The following is a 14356-nucleotide window of genomic DNA, read 5'->3' as shown; positions in this document are numbered from 1 at the left end:
TGTAGTCTTACTCGAGTCCCGAGTCAAACTCCGCAACGCTGTAAGATACTATTCGCTTTTCTGGCCTGCGATAGCGAACGTTGTGTCAGAGGTGTGGAAAAATCCCAAAGGACTGTCTCATTTATTCAAAGTTGGTGCATACTTTCGTTTCACACGTTTTAAACTTTTTAGCGTAATTTTCTTCTTATAAAAGCGTTGAATGTTACCTCGGACATTTATTATGAATTTAACGATTTTTGAGTAAACCAAATACAATTGAAAAAAATTGTGAACATTTCTCGTTTTCCGGTGACAAATCACGAACCTTCCACGGATGGCTTCGTTGGTGGTGGAACAATATATATTCAACATTCAGAGTAAATATTACAGTAGTGAAAAGCCGTAGCTCTATGGTGGGGAAAACCGAGGTGTATTCATTTCAACGGAATAGTCGGGAAAGCAAGTTTGTTTATTTTTACACGGGCCAATAGCAAAAAAGTCAAGCATAATATCGTGGCTCGTAGAATAATGGGTTTGATATTTACAAATGCTTCAATGACCTCAAGCTTTACAAACACATTGGACTTTTGTTGGCATAAGTAAGTGAGGAAATAAAACGGTTGAAAATAAAACAAAAACTAAATTAAGTGTTATGAAATAACATTCTACAACAATGCACGCATTTATAGTTAACAAAAACCCTCAAACTCGAGGTTGTTTTCCTAGTATTTGTGTTTTGACGAGCAATAGACCAGGACGGGTGTGGGCACGAACGAAACTCGCGTTACAACTTAACTTCACCCAACCGAGAAATTCCCCGAACTGTAAATACCCGATACTTGTTCCCCATTTTTCTTGTGTGAGGTACGGTTCTTTGGGGTTCACAAATGCGGCTCTCTTGCTGTCTGATTGGTTGGCCACCCCTGCACTAGCTGCTCACCTGAGAACTATTGTTGAAGGTTTCTCGGGACAATCCACCTTCTCGTTTATCCTGAACAGAATGCGAAGTGCACTTAAGTTGCTAATTAAATTGACTCTTGCGATTCTGAGAAAGTTAAGGTAGCGTATTATTTGCAAAATGTACCTAGAAAACGTAATCTGTTATATTTTTAAGGCCAAACATTTTCAAATATGGGAAGCACGGTTTCACTAAAAAGGGTAGAAATCTAATACACACCGCTATTTCCAATTATACGAGGTGGTTTAAAGCTTTTCATTAACAGAATATTGAATTCAATTTTATATCGCTTCGCATATTGACATTGTTGGACAAATTTAATGGCGTCGGTGTCTAAAAGGGTTTTACGACTATGCAAAGCACTCGAGAGGACAAACACCCTTTATATTTGTTTTGCTTTTATTGGAAGCCACAGTTTCATATCCTCTAAAAACCACCTGCTGCAATTTCAGTTCCCTTATTAAACCGGTTGCGTCATTCGAATACAGCAACCAAAATCACCACCACTTGCTGCGAACCAACTTTAGCTGTGTGACGTAACAAGTATAACTATACACCAGTAACTTAAGCCTAGGTAGCAAAGTTGGTTCAAAACAACTGGAGGTAAGCCCCTACTATGCAGGCTGTAGGTGTCAAATAACTCATCTACTGACAGAACATGGTTTAAAAACATCTACAATGTGCACGTCGGACTCTGGTAGTTTAACTTTATTTTACTCGAGTCCGACTCCGCAGCCCTGCTAGAAACAGGGGGCGCAAATAAAAATATTTGTAAGTGTGCGAAGTCTGATAAATACAAAGCACCGTTTGAAAACATATTTATCAACAATATTATGCTAGCGATGACCTCTGTTGTACTTTATTTTGATATTTAGGGTAAAATAACTCGGATCAATACCAAATAACGGCATTACTATGCTCAAATAGAAACATTGATCAAGACGTGTTAGCGCAGGGGTTCTTAAACTGGGACAAATTGAAATATTGGTACCGGTATATATTTAGGAAGTAATTACTTTTTCTAAAGAAATAGTTTAATAAAAAATGAAACGTTTTTGCACTCCATGTCTCCTATTTCTATTCTCCTTTTCACATTTTGTGGACCGAAAACTGCAGATTTCTACAGTCTATCTGTATAAAGACGTCAACTTATGACGTCATTTTATTAAATTTCTTGCCTACGGTGATCCACGTGAAGCAAAAAAAATTGAGGGGTCGGTGAAAAAGTTTAAGAAACCCGGCGTTAGAGCAAATTAGGGCGGAGATACCTTACAGATACAACCCTAGTATCGGGGAGCTATATAGGTTTAAAAAAGGTACCCAAATCCACAAGTTTGTCAACGAACGAAGTTTAGCTTTTAAACGAGTTTAAAGAGTTTTTTTTTTACAGAATCCAGACTAAGAACAAAGTAAAAGGCGAGCCAAGTAAATTTGAGAGCTGAAAAAGGCGACTTGCGTTGAATGAAAGTGAAATAATATGATGTTCACATGTGGCTTTATAGACTATTTTTTAACCCATGAAATTGCAAATATTCAGCTTAAAAATGTATTAAGTCACTTGGAGGCACCATAATTTTAAATTACATAAACAAAACGAGAAGGCGCATACAAAAGCACAACATACTGGAACAGAACTGTACAAATGCTAGCAGGTGTAAAAGCTAAAAATCAAGATAAAGTGCATAAAAATGAAACTCTGTGGAACAACTTCTAGCATAATTTTTTTTTTCATAATTAGAAACAAACTGTAACATATAAAGAAATTCTCTTTGAGCCAAAAATCGCCAGAATTCAAAAACACGATGTGATAAAAAGAGCTTGTTGTGCATCACCTTTACCAAATAATATTAAAACTACAGTTAAAATACCTGAATATCCTTTTAAAACATTAAAAGTCGGTCGCATTTTAAGTCCAAGTAATCCATTGCTCACGGTTTACAAAAATACGCCACCAAACGTCACAAGGGCGGTCTATGAAGTCATAACGAAAACCACAAATTTAAGTTTGAATAATAATTAAACATAATATTCTTGAGGCTGAGGGCCTTGGTTAAGAAACTTTATATTACAACCAAGTGAGGTATAGTTATTTAGCCAAATAGTGACGTTGTTTAACTTAAATGGATGCCTGTGCACGCAAATAACCCGCACAACGACTCTTGTAGTGTTTAGGGACAGTACAGTTCATATATACAGCAACAAACCCCCCAAAACTAAATCATTGCCATCCCAAAGTATGTCTGCGTGCAAACATCACTGATCCGAAAGTGATTTGGCATTTGGTAAAAAACTGAAATAAAATCGTGTTTCTTCAACTGGTACGTTCCGCTTGAGTGGAGAGTGTGGAATGCTCGATGCTGATTGGTCAGTAGGCCGGTTCTGCATGAGCGAACTTCGGTTGCATTCAATAAAACCCCGGGATTTGATCTCAGTTCATGTGAGAATTCACAACTGGAAAAAATTAATTAAAAAGAATTAAAAAAGGTTCAACACAAATAACTATCAGCTAAAAATTAGACAAAACTTACGAAAGCCAAAAAAATCGTGTGAGAATTAAGAACTGCATAAAATAAAAACAAATAGCGGTTTAAAGAAATTTTTAATGAAGTAAAATATTGATAATAAAAAAAGATTAATACTATTACGACCTTTACCTTGCTCGAAAATTAAATAAAAGCCACGACGTGAAAGGGACTGAAGTCAAGTCATTTAAAAAGTGTGACCTCGCATCTCAGTGAAGTCATTGACTTGAGTTACAGCACTGATGAGAGCAGGGGTCGGCAACCTTTTTCTAGTCGCGGGCCTAAACCAAACTTAGAAAGGTTTGTGAATCTAGCGGGCCTCAGATCTTTTTTTACACTTAAAAACGTGTTTAATTACATTTAAGGAGGCAGGTAAAGTATTGGCGTAAAGTGCGAAGGTTGCCGACCCCTGGATTAGAGGCTTTTCAAATCCACATAACTGTATTTTATAAAATGATTCTTTCAGTAAATAACACAAAAATTTGTCCAAACATGATCAACTTACAATTCCGAATCATCGCCATCGTTAATGAACGTTGTGTGAATGTAAACCAGATAAAGTCCGCTCTGTGCCACGATGACCTTTGAACTCCGATTGTGGTACATTTCACTCGGGGTCACATAAGCGTGACGAGCACCCCTCCGCCATTCCCAATTGTTCATCACATAATTACCATTGTCTGAAAACAATCAATTGAAAAAACATAACATTTTAAAAAAAGAATATATATTTTTTTTGAGTTTGTGATAAAAAAGGAACGTTGCCTCAGATTTGGTAAAGTTAATATAAAACACTTTATTTGGTTATATGAACAAACTTAACAACTTAATTGGGTTTTATGGTAATACAGTCAAGCAGGCAATAAAACAATAAGAAGTGATTTTAGACAAATGTTAACACGATTTCTTTAACTGCTCAATTATAATATTTTAATATTAAAATAGCAAAGGTATAACCTATAAAGTAAAGCAAACAATTACCTGTTTTTTCCGGTTGTCCGTTCGCATAGAAATGAGCAAACGACAACTTTGGTGAAACTATGAATTCCGACAAGTTTATCATCTGCTTGTTGTGTTCAACACCAACTGAAAAAAGTGTGGGAGAAATTAGAAATGTGCAATAAAAGTTATGAATAGGAATTGAAATAGATAGTGCCCTAAGTGGCGAATATAATTTTTTAGAAATTCAAATTTCATGTCTTGGAGGAACTTTTTCTGCCGTATTAAGGAAACCTCTGAATTTCTAAAAGCATCATTCTACAATGAAAGATACACACACACATATACGCAATCAAGCTTACATATCATTGGCACAGACTAACAAATCTGAAGATCAATGATGTAAGCAAGGTAGGCTAGAAAAATAACAGAGGTTGTAAGTTCTAACCTCACCCTAGGCTAGTTGTTTTTTTAGCCTGCCCTGCTTGCATAATTAGATCGGATTTCGTGAATCTGCGATGGCTTTTGGTGTAGCGTTATTCTATTGTTATAATATAACATACCTTCAGCTTTTTTTCTCATTTCCCGCATCAAGACCTAAAACACATAACAAGAAATTACATTTTATGTTAAGCTTATGGTTTATAGAAATAGATAAAGTGGAGAAATTATTGTTGGACTCCGGAACCCTTAAATGCATTTTTTTGGAACTAAATATAATTACATTTAACTTGTTTCTACATATTGTTTGAATAACAATATTCAACACATTATTTAGCTCAGAAATATAATTAGTCTAAAAATGAAAATTATACTATTGTCAAGCATGGAGTTGTATAGTAGATACCTTTTTAATTTCTTTTGTTTTAAAATGTTGCAGAAGTACAGAACTTGTAACATTACATCTGAAAACAATAAATAGTTATTAATTTCATTTATATATTTCACATCTATTTAGATTAGCAAATAATAGGGTTTGAATTTGTAAAATGTTCTGCATCTAATTTTAAGCAGAAAAAAAAAACTAGCCCGGGCGAGGTTCGAACTAACGACCTCCGGTAAAGCCTGGACCGTCGCTCTACCAACTGAGTTATGCAGGCCCAGAAGGGAACGAGTCGAGAAACAACCATACGCCAATGCTTGCTCAATCTGTTAGTACAAGCAACTTCAATTGAAGGGGATTCACAGTACCATATTACTATCCGATGAAATCTGAACACACAGTTGTAAACACACATGCGCGTGTTCAGATTTCATTGGATAATCTAGAGTCAATGATTTTTTTATTAGTTTTATGTTCTGAAATTAAATTCTTTACAAATGTCTAATTAAACTCAAATTCAAACGGTTTTAATTTTAAAGGATTATTGACTGGAAGATTCTACCTTCATGTCATAAAGGCAACGGTAGAGAACACATGGGAGGTGTTTTAAGGTACTTCACAACAAGTGAGATGATCTCTGAATGTTGTCAAGGTTTTATCAAAATTACTTCACTTAAGTTACACATACTTTAGCCAAACCATAAAGTCTAGCCCAGCTGAAGTAATACTGACCAACAATTACATCATACTTATAATAATATACCGGTGCCTTTGGAACAGATGTTGGCCTATTAAGAATCAGTACAAAAATAAAGAAAAATTATGACAGCAAACTGATTTATGTTAACTTAATAAACAACAAATTAATCAACCAAAAACACTTTATAAACTGAAGTTTTAATAAGGTGAATTAGTTATTGCTCATTATACAGATGAGTTTACTAATTTTAATATTTTATTGTTTTATTTTGATATAAGTGATTTGACTTAAAGCTGACTTTCTCTACTAATGACTTACTTAACCCAACCAAGGGTCTTGACTGAGCATATTTTGCAAAATGGCTTGAAATAACATGCCCTTGATGATGTTGAATATGTGGGACAAAACTGATATTTCATACCTGAAATCAGGACAGTCTTCACACCCAGTTGAGTTGATTTCAAACCCTTTCACACAACAATTAAAACACCTAATGTTATGGTCCAAACTTTCCATGTGATCCTTATAAACCATGTTTGTGTTGTGGATTGAATTCCCCATGAAAATTATAAAGGGGAGAAACCATATTGAAATGCAACCAAACGTTAATAATGATGGACAGAGTGATTTATTCATATTAACAAACCCTTTCAAGCTGTAAAAACATCAAAAGTTAAAAAATATACATATTTTTTGTTAAACCTAGCAAAATGTTTATCACACTAGAAAATTCAATTGGACGAGTTCCAATTCATACTTAAACTGCTGCTAGTTTCATATGTTGTATATTTTTCAACTTTTTGAAATCTATGTTTATTGAATATTACGGTATATTAAGTGACCTTAAGCTAAAGACCGTAATACATTAATTGTGACAACTGATAAATTGTTCTGTAAAATAATATTTATAAATACATCTCTAGTAACGTCATGACTACAGTAAAAATACTTTCATTGCTTGATAACGTTATATTATAATATTTAAAAACATTGGAACGAGCTGAAAAGGAACTTCCCAAGGCAAACTGTTACCTCTGTTTCACAATCCTACATCGAGAGGAACTGAAACACAATTCTGGGAATCCCCATATGGGAATTTCCCTTGATATGTCGCCTATTCCCAGTGGCGAGCAAAACACTAAATCAGTGGTCGGCAACTGTGGGCCGCGAGTTACTCTTGAATATCTTAGTGTTATCATGTAGTTGTGGGCCGCGTGGTAGCCGTACATTCACTGCACTTTGTTTTAAAGATATATGTTGTTTTAAATTTTTTATATTGTCTCAGCGTCGTTTAGACCCAACCGTGCCAAATGTGGTCCGGAGCTGCCTACCTTAGGTAAACGCAAAATATTTTCTAGTATATTTTTTATTACGGCGTGGCAGTGTTTTGGCCCCACCTGAAAAACAATATCCTGAATCCGCTACCGATTTCGTAGTGTTTTACGTAGTGGGCCTTAAATAGCTCTGAAAAGAGTACTTTGGACCGCGACAAAAATGTTTGCCGCCACTAAATGATACATTTCGATTTTTAAACAAATTTTGTTTGTGTGAAAGAGTTTTGCTCTGGTAATAAAAGCGTTGGAAACTTTGAAGAGCCACAACGTTTGTTGCATTGAGAATACACTTTAAAACCATGCATTTTATGTTTATTTACAAATAACTGGTAGGGTGTTTTTAGTTGGCTTGGACAGTAGACAAAATCGTTCATTTTTTTTGTATTTTTGAACGATGATTCGGGTAAAAACATTATTGTGTATTCAGGCGACGAAAAAAATACGGCCAGAACGCAATAGTTTGTCGCAAAAATTAAAATAATTTTTATTTGAAAATTTCGAAAACAAAATGAACCGTGATTATGACCGAAAATATGTTTTTTGCCTTATTTTGATACAATAAAATTGCAAAATAATAAATTTCAAAGCCAAAAAGGTCGAGTAGATCTACTCGACCTTTTTGGCTTTAAAATTTATTTTTAAGCTACATTACAGATCCGTGCATAGTGTACCAAAAAATTGCAAAATGTATGAAAATAAAAATGGCGGCAAAGTGTCCGACAGCAAAGTTAAGAACCTTGTCGCAGCAAAGCAGAGTATTGTAGTAATAGTATGTTACAAAGGGTTGTATCTAGGGTTACCAGGCTTTGTGAATTTTAGAGTCACACCCAACAACTGCTTCGCTAGGAATACGAGCAGCCATGTGACGTTTTTAACGCTCTGTTGTTATTTTCACGCTTGGCGTCTTCTAAAATTTTCCACTGGAGGAACCCGTTTTACAGTTGGTTGCTCAACAATTCGATTGGTGCAGCGCGTTTTTATACAAAGCACAAGCTGGTTTTGCTATTTAACAAGCCACATAATGCAAGTGGCCTCAGGAAACTACATGTTGTGTTGTTTAAGCAAACGACTGGCATTGCATATATTAAGACTGCAAGCGGCAATGAGCATCAAAGTTTATTTTGCTACGGTCGTTGACTTTGAGCTGGTGGTTACCTTGCTGCTGATTGGCCAGTTCGGGGGTAAACAACATCCGCCCCTTCACGCCATTGGTTGGTTCTGCATTACAGTACAATACAAAACATTGTCTGGGTTATTCCTGCCCTTCTATGTTTGCCCGCCTTGAACAAATTAAGTTCCGTCGCGACAGGCGAACACAAAAACGCCGAATTCAATTTGTACACCTCTCTACATAAGTACACCGAAAAGCCATCGCAGACTCGCCGAATCTGTCGATCTATGATGCAAGCAGAGCAAGCCAGAAAAACAACTGGCCTGCAGTGAGGTTCGAACTCACGACCTCCGGTCAAGCCGGGATAAGGTTTGGGTCATTTTGAAATAAAGCATCTGTTTAGATTCCTTTGCTTCTATTCATATTCAACGACAAACTTGCCCATCCCAGTATTTGATCTTAAAATGTTGCAATTGATTCAAGGTGCGAGTGGATATATTCCCATGTGTCAATTGACATTTCATGATATGAAAAAGTAAACCCAAAGTATAACGAAAAAGTTGCTCTTAATTGAACTTCAAGGTTTGTTGGCGTGATGTTTTAAGAATAGTGCGTCACAATGCATTAAACTGTTGCTTCACAATCACTCAGCCCACTATATTAGTAATTTGTCATTGTTCGTCAATTCGCAATCTGTGCTTTTGTAGAAGTATCACTTTCTTTTTATGCGATCCCCTAATTTATCCACACAGCCCATAAAACCACAAAATACACAGAATCAATTCACTTTCTCTTCAGAGGTTTCTGCAAAAAATGCCAATCTTGAAACAAATTTCAATAGTCCACGTTTTTAGTCTGTTTACATGACCAGTGTAGTAGGGCCAGGTTGGTATGGTCAATTCTTAAATCATAAGCTAGATTGCTTTAGTTATCGACAAATGTTGAACGTTTTTTTTTAATTTCTTATTTAAAACTTAAAAATTGCATTTAAATCCTGACCGGGACCCTTTATTCGTACCAGAACTTAAAAGAACACAAATATTTACTACGGTACGCTACATAAGTAATACCAATAAGCCCGTAAGATGCCAATATTTTAAAGGAAAGTTCAGTCAAAAAAACAAAATCAATAAAAAAATTACAAACTCGGTATTTTAACAGATCTTGTGAAAGCTCGTGTAGAGCATTATTAGATGTTATAAATCACGCTATCTCTGAAAAATAGTTTAAAGATAAATATTTCTAGGAACATATTGAATCTCTTATAAAAGGTTGCGCGTTGTGGCCAAACTAAAATAGATAAAGCATTGACGACAAAAACGCTTAAAAACTATAAGAATCAAACAACGGGATTAATTTATGGTAATATATCTTTGTATAAAACTAATATCAAAGATTAACTTGAGAAATCGTGGTGTAACAGTTTAAGCATTGTCTCAAACAGGGAAATTCCCTAGTTGTAAAATTTGCTTTTGAATTTAATTGTAGTTCCTCTTTCATTTTACCGACATTAATCTGCTAACAAGATGTTTTGCGTGTTTCTGCGTGTATTTTTGCTCACTTCTTTTGTATTTATCCCACCTATGGGCTACATGTGGAAGTACACGCTGGTTAGACAGCTGAAAATTGAGGAATACATAAAAAGTTTTGATGCTTTGAAAACTTGTTTAGACTGCTGTGTTCAACGAACTGTTTCCAAACAATGCGATGCATGCAAGAACAGGTTTGTCAGAATAAAACTACTTATAATATGTTGTACTGTAAAGTAGCTTTTGCCGCTATTTTTGTTTGGGGGTTTACAGTGTTGTAATGACTTAAGTCATTGACTTGACTTCAGTGCAGTTAATATATTATATTTATATTATATTGCTAACATTATTTGGGTTTGGTTCGGTCAGGTATTATATTACATTCAGTCGGTGCTCCTTAACTTTTGTCTGTAGAAAGTTATGCAAAAAAAACAAAACAAAATATACCTCATACCACAACGCACATTATTTGGGTGAGGGTGGGTCACTTGGCATTTGTGGACTGCTCTTTGTTGGTTAATTTCTACACACATTTAACTGAAGGAACGCCATTTATTCTTCCATATTTATTTCTCTCTTGCGATTTCATTTTTGAAAACTTATATCGTTCTATAAAAAAATGGTAGGATTCTAGACCAGCGCCAAAACTTTACTTTCTTGATTTTTAACTTTGCCAAACACAAAGCTCATCATGCTTTTTAGATGAGGCTATTGACCAGGACACCAAAGTATTCATGACCTATAGTTGCAAGCGTGAAAGAGCAATCCTGTTAATTAGCTACCTCCTCTTTTTTATGAAGTGTCTTACTTCATCGGCTTGATTGAAAGAAACATTTAAAAGTTGTTGTTTGGTCTAAAATTTAATGCAAACTGATTGTTGTGATTTTGGACATTTAATAATTCAATTTAGTAATTTATTAATTTAATTAAACATGGTGTTTTTTAGTGTTCCATGTGAAGTGAATGAAACCTTAACTCTGCAACAGTTCAATAACAATGAAATAAAAGAGGTAAAAACATATTTATTGTGTAATTGTATACCTTTCGTAAATTCCCATTTTACTAAATAAACTTTTACAGATTTTAAAGAAACACATGGTTTTATCTACAAATGACAATTCATTAATGGAAGGTAACACAACAATATTAAAATATTGTAGTTTAAAACATATACCTATTTATATTCTGGGCATCTTTTTAATAATATTGTTTCTACTTTTTAGTCATTAGATAAAATATACTGTCTTCTAAAAATCATAATTGGTGTTGGTTTCTTAGGAAAAATAACATTTTTTCAATTTGGTGAAAAAATTTAAACATTTTATTTAGTTTGGCAACATGATGGTAATTTAAAAACTATGGATAAGGAAATTATTCAACCAGAACTTCCATTTGCACATTTACTTGCAAACGATCAACCAGAGAAAGTTCAAGGTAAACAATTCTAATAAATATTTTCAAAACAAAATACAAGATATATATATACATAGTGGAAACCTGAAGTATTTTTACAAATTTTAAGTTTTATTAACTTGATAACAATATTCTAAAAATGTTTTTTTTTATAGTTATGGAATTATTTCCAATTAGGTTAGTGGTGGTTTGACTATTTTTTTTTGATAGCATAAGAGACATTGATTAAACGGGGCTAAGAGATTGTTTTTTTAAAACATTTTGTATTTTGTTACAATTTTCCAGACACCGAGCGTGGATGGGTTATGAAGTCGTGGAAATGGAGTCCGTTATCAGGTTGGTCTTTCACCGACCCTGAATCAATGTACGATGATCAAACGGGGGTGCTTACAATTCCAAGGAACGGACTGTACAAAGTTTACGCTCACACAACCTTCTTTAGCACAAAAGAGGATAACAACAAAACAAGGTATTACTTTTAACCAAAATTAAAGAATTGTGCATAAGTGTAATTTAATATAATGATCTATGTTTTTCAAGGTATAATCAGATGTCTTCAGGCTTTGTTAATTTTTAATATTACCTTGAAAAAATAAGATAAAAAGGCAAAGATTTGTTTTGCATTAATGGCTATTGTGACTTAATCATTGATTTCAATTCTAAAGTTGCTTAATTTTATTTTGGTTACAGATGCCCAAACTAAAATCATAATTTATTAATGGTGTTATACATATTAAATATTCGTAAACGATATTTTTAACCCATGATAAATTTTACTTAAATTGGACATAATAAGACTGCCTTATTATATTTCTCTTGTAGATGCCGAAGACATTTATTTTAGCTAAAGATAGTAATGTAACATTTGTCTTAGATGCTCAATTTCCCAGCAAGTAAAGCGACAATGGAAAGTACAATCACAATCTCCCAACAACGGAGAATCAATACTGAGCAGTCAAGAAGTGGTTCAGTGTGACTTGCCTGTTGGTTATCACAGAGACAGACCAGGTTATGGGAAATCAAATGTCGGTTTCCACACTTTAAGCTCAGTGGGAACTTACAAGCTTTTAAACGGTGACCGGCTGTGGCTTTATATCGAGAAACCTGAATATGTGAAAGTGGCAACTTATGACACTGAAACCTATTTCGGGGTCTTCATGATTTAGTGTGTTAACATTTTGTGGTGAAAGAAGATTTGTTTTTTCTGATTTATTTTTATCGGCATAAAATGTCATGTTTATCTATAAAATTGCTGAATGTTGTATTGTAAACATATAATGCTCTACATTATATACTGTGTCTAAAATTAGCAGTATACAATATTTAAAATTTAATATAAAAATACTAAATGTTTATTATTCTGGTAGCATTCAATTTCTTGTTTTCAATTTCTTTGTTTTAAGTATATCATTGTTTTGAATGATATACTTTCTCCTATGCAACTGTGTTACGTGTTTATCAACACTTAAACACCCAAATTGATTAATTGCCATAAGCCAAATCTTAGAGTTCATTAAGTGATTTTACGATGTGATAAATAGGATTTTAGATTACGAAAATGTCCGGCTCACAAACCTCACACAGTATAAGTCAGTCGATAAATCACTTGGTAAATGGAAGTTTGTAAATAAGCACCGAAATAAAGCAAACATAAAGTTGTGGTTTGGCAGGTTATCAACCTTGCTGGAGTAATACTAACTAACGATTAAGCGAAAATTGTATGCCGGGTGACACAGGAAAGGCTTTTCCCGAATTAGTCGGCCAAAGTAATTAGCTTGATTGACGCTTTATTGCCAACTTGTATAAGTACACATTTCATCACAAAACCTCCTGTTGATGCCTGTAAGTAGATTTTTTGTTGATGCCGTTTGACTTTGTTTTTTAAAGGTTTAACTTGGACTTTATTGTGCAAGTAGAATTACAACAAGGACTTCCTAACTTGCTGCAACACTTTTACTGTCATATTCAACAAATCTCCATTTATTTAGCTCTAAAACTGAATGTCATACAACCGCTGCCACAGCCTTGCTGTTTGCTCGCCACTGTTACGTCACAATAGCCTCCTATGACGCTGGAATTTTCCGAATAAGAGACAGCGCTCACGATAGTCCCGATGTGAGACGTCACATTACCTACTGTGCGTCACAATGTGCAATGCAACTTGCTACTTGGTGGCATAACAAATTGTTTTATCAGCAAATGAACTTGACTCAATAAAAGCTTACATGAAAATTAATTTAATTATAAAAAAAACACAAGTTTGCAAAGTTTTTATTAGATTGCCCCTAAAGCGAGATTCTATCTGTTATATAACAATCAAGTTTTGGAAAATGTACGACTTACACAATTTAAAAAAGGTCTGGTTTATCGAAACATTTGTTTTTATTAAACATACGTTTCAGGGTATAAGGGTGAAAATAATTTCCGAAGTATATACAATGCTTTCAATGCGCTAACAGAATAAATATGTATGCCAAATGCCCACACAATGCTATATCTACAATGTATGGGTATGTATTTAAGCTTTCAAATGTGATCCAGCCACGATGTCTAGGTTAAGTGGTCATGGTAGGAGCACAGCGTGGAAGTGGCCTTAACCTCAATTAACGCAGCGTAAAGAATCCATGAACTGACATTGCAATGCACACGCATACATTTGGCAGATTACAGAAATAGCTCAACATCGAGTTATGTAGCAATTGTGGGCCGTAAAATCTAATTTAGCCGACTATATTTTTAAATAATAAGCAGAGCTGCGGAGTCCTAAAAGAAAATAAACGCAATGCTTCCAAACCCTAAACACACCAGCTTAGATAAAATAATGTAGAATATATTTCTTTTTAAAAGTTCATAAAAGGTTTTGTTTAACACACCAACTTTGACAGGGCAGGTTCTTTTTAAAATAAGACACAAACGACGCCTTTTTTAGCTAAAATCCTATTTGTGCGGCGATTTTTTTCAAATGTAAAGTTTTAATGTAAAAACTAAACTTCGTTGCAATAAAATGTTTGAGTCACTTAATATCCTATTTTGGACATTCGCATTTAA

The 14356-nt window shown here is 34.3% G+C and overlaps 2 protein-coding genes across 2 annotated transcripts; one reads left to right on the top strand and one right to left on the bottom strand.

The window, feature by feature from the left end:
- Window positions 1-2250: 2250 nt before the first annotated feature.
- On the bottom strand, window positions 2251-6572 carry LOC146141341 (uncharacterized). Its single transcript, XM_083392085.1, has 6 exons — window positions 6343-6572; window positions 5246-5303; window positions 4962-4995; window positions 4441-4545; window positions 3965-4139; window positions 2251-3388 (listed from the first exon to the last, which is right to left on the bottom strand). The coding sequence occupies exons 1-6, from the start codon at window positions 6555-6557 to the stop codon at window positions 3151-3153; spliced, it is 825 nt and encodes a 274-aa protein (XP_083248211.1). The 5' UTR covers window positions 6558-6572; the 3' UTR covers window positions 2251-3150.
- A 3289-nt stretch (window positions 6573-9861) lies between these two features.
- Window positions 9862-12682, top strand: LOC146141340 (uncharacterized). Its single transcript, XM_083392167.1, has 6 exons — window positions 9862-10089; window positions 10842-10905; window positions 10976-11027; window positions 11225-11329; window positions 11594-11777; window positions 12183-12682. Exons 1-6 carry the CDS (start codon window positions 9893-9895, stop codon window positions 12472-12474), a joined length of 894 nt encoding a protein of 297 aa, XP_083248293.1. The 5' UTR covers window positions 9862-9892; the 3' UTR covers window positions 12475-12682.
- Window positions 12683-14356: the final 1674 nt, after the last annotated feature.

The sequence above is a fragment of the Ascidiella aspersa genome, chromosome 6 (genome assembly GCF_963924565.1).
Source record: "Ascidiella aspersa chromosome 6, kaAscAspe10.2, whole genome shotgun sequence".
Lineage (NCBI taxonomy): Eukaryota > Metazoa > Chordata > Ascidiacea > Phlebobranchia > Ascidiidae > Ascidiella > Ascidiella aspersa.
This window is presented reverse-complemented; position numbering and strand designations above follow the sequence as displayed.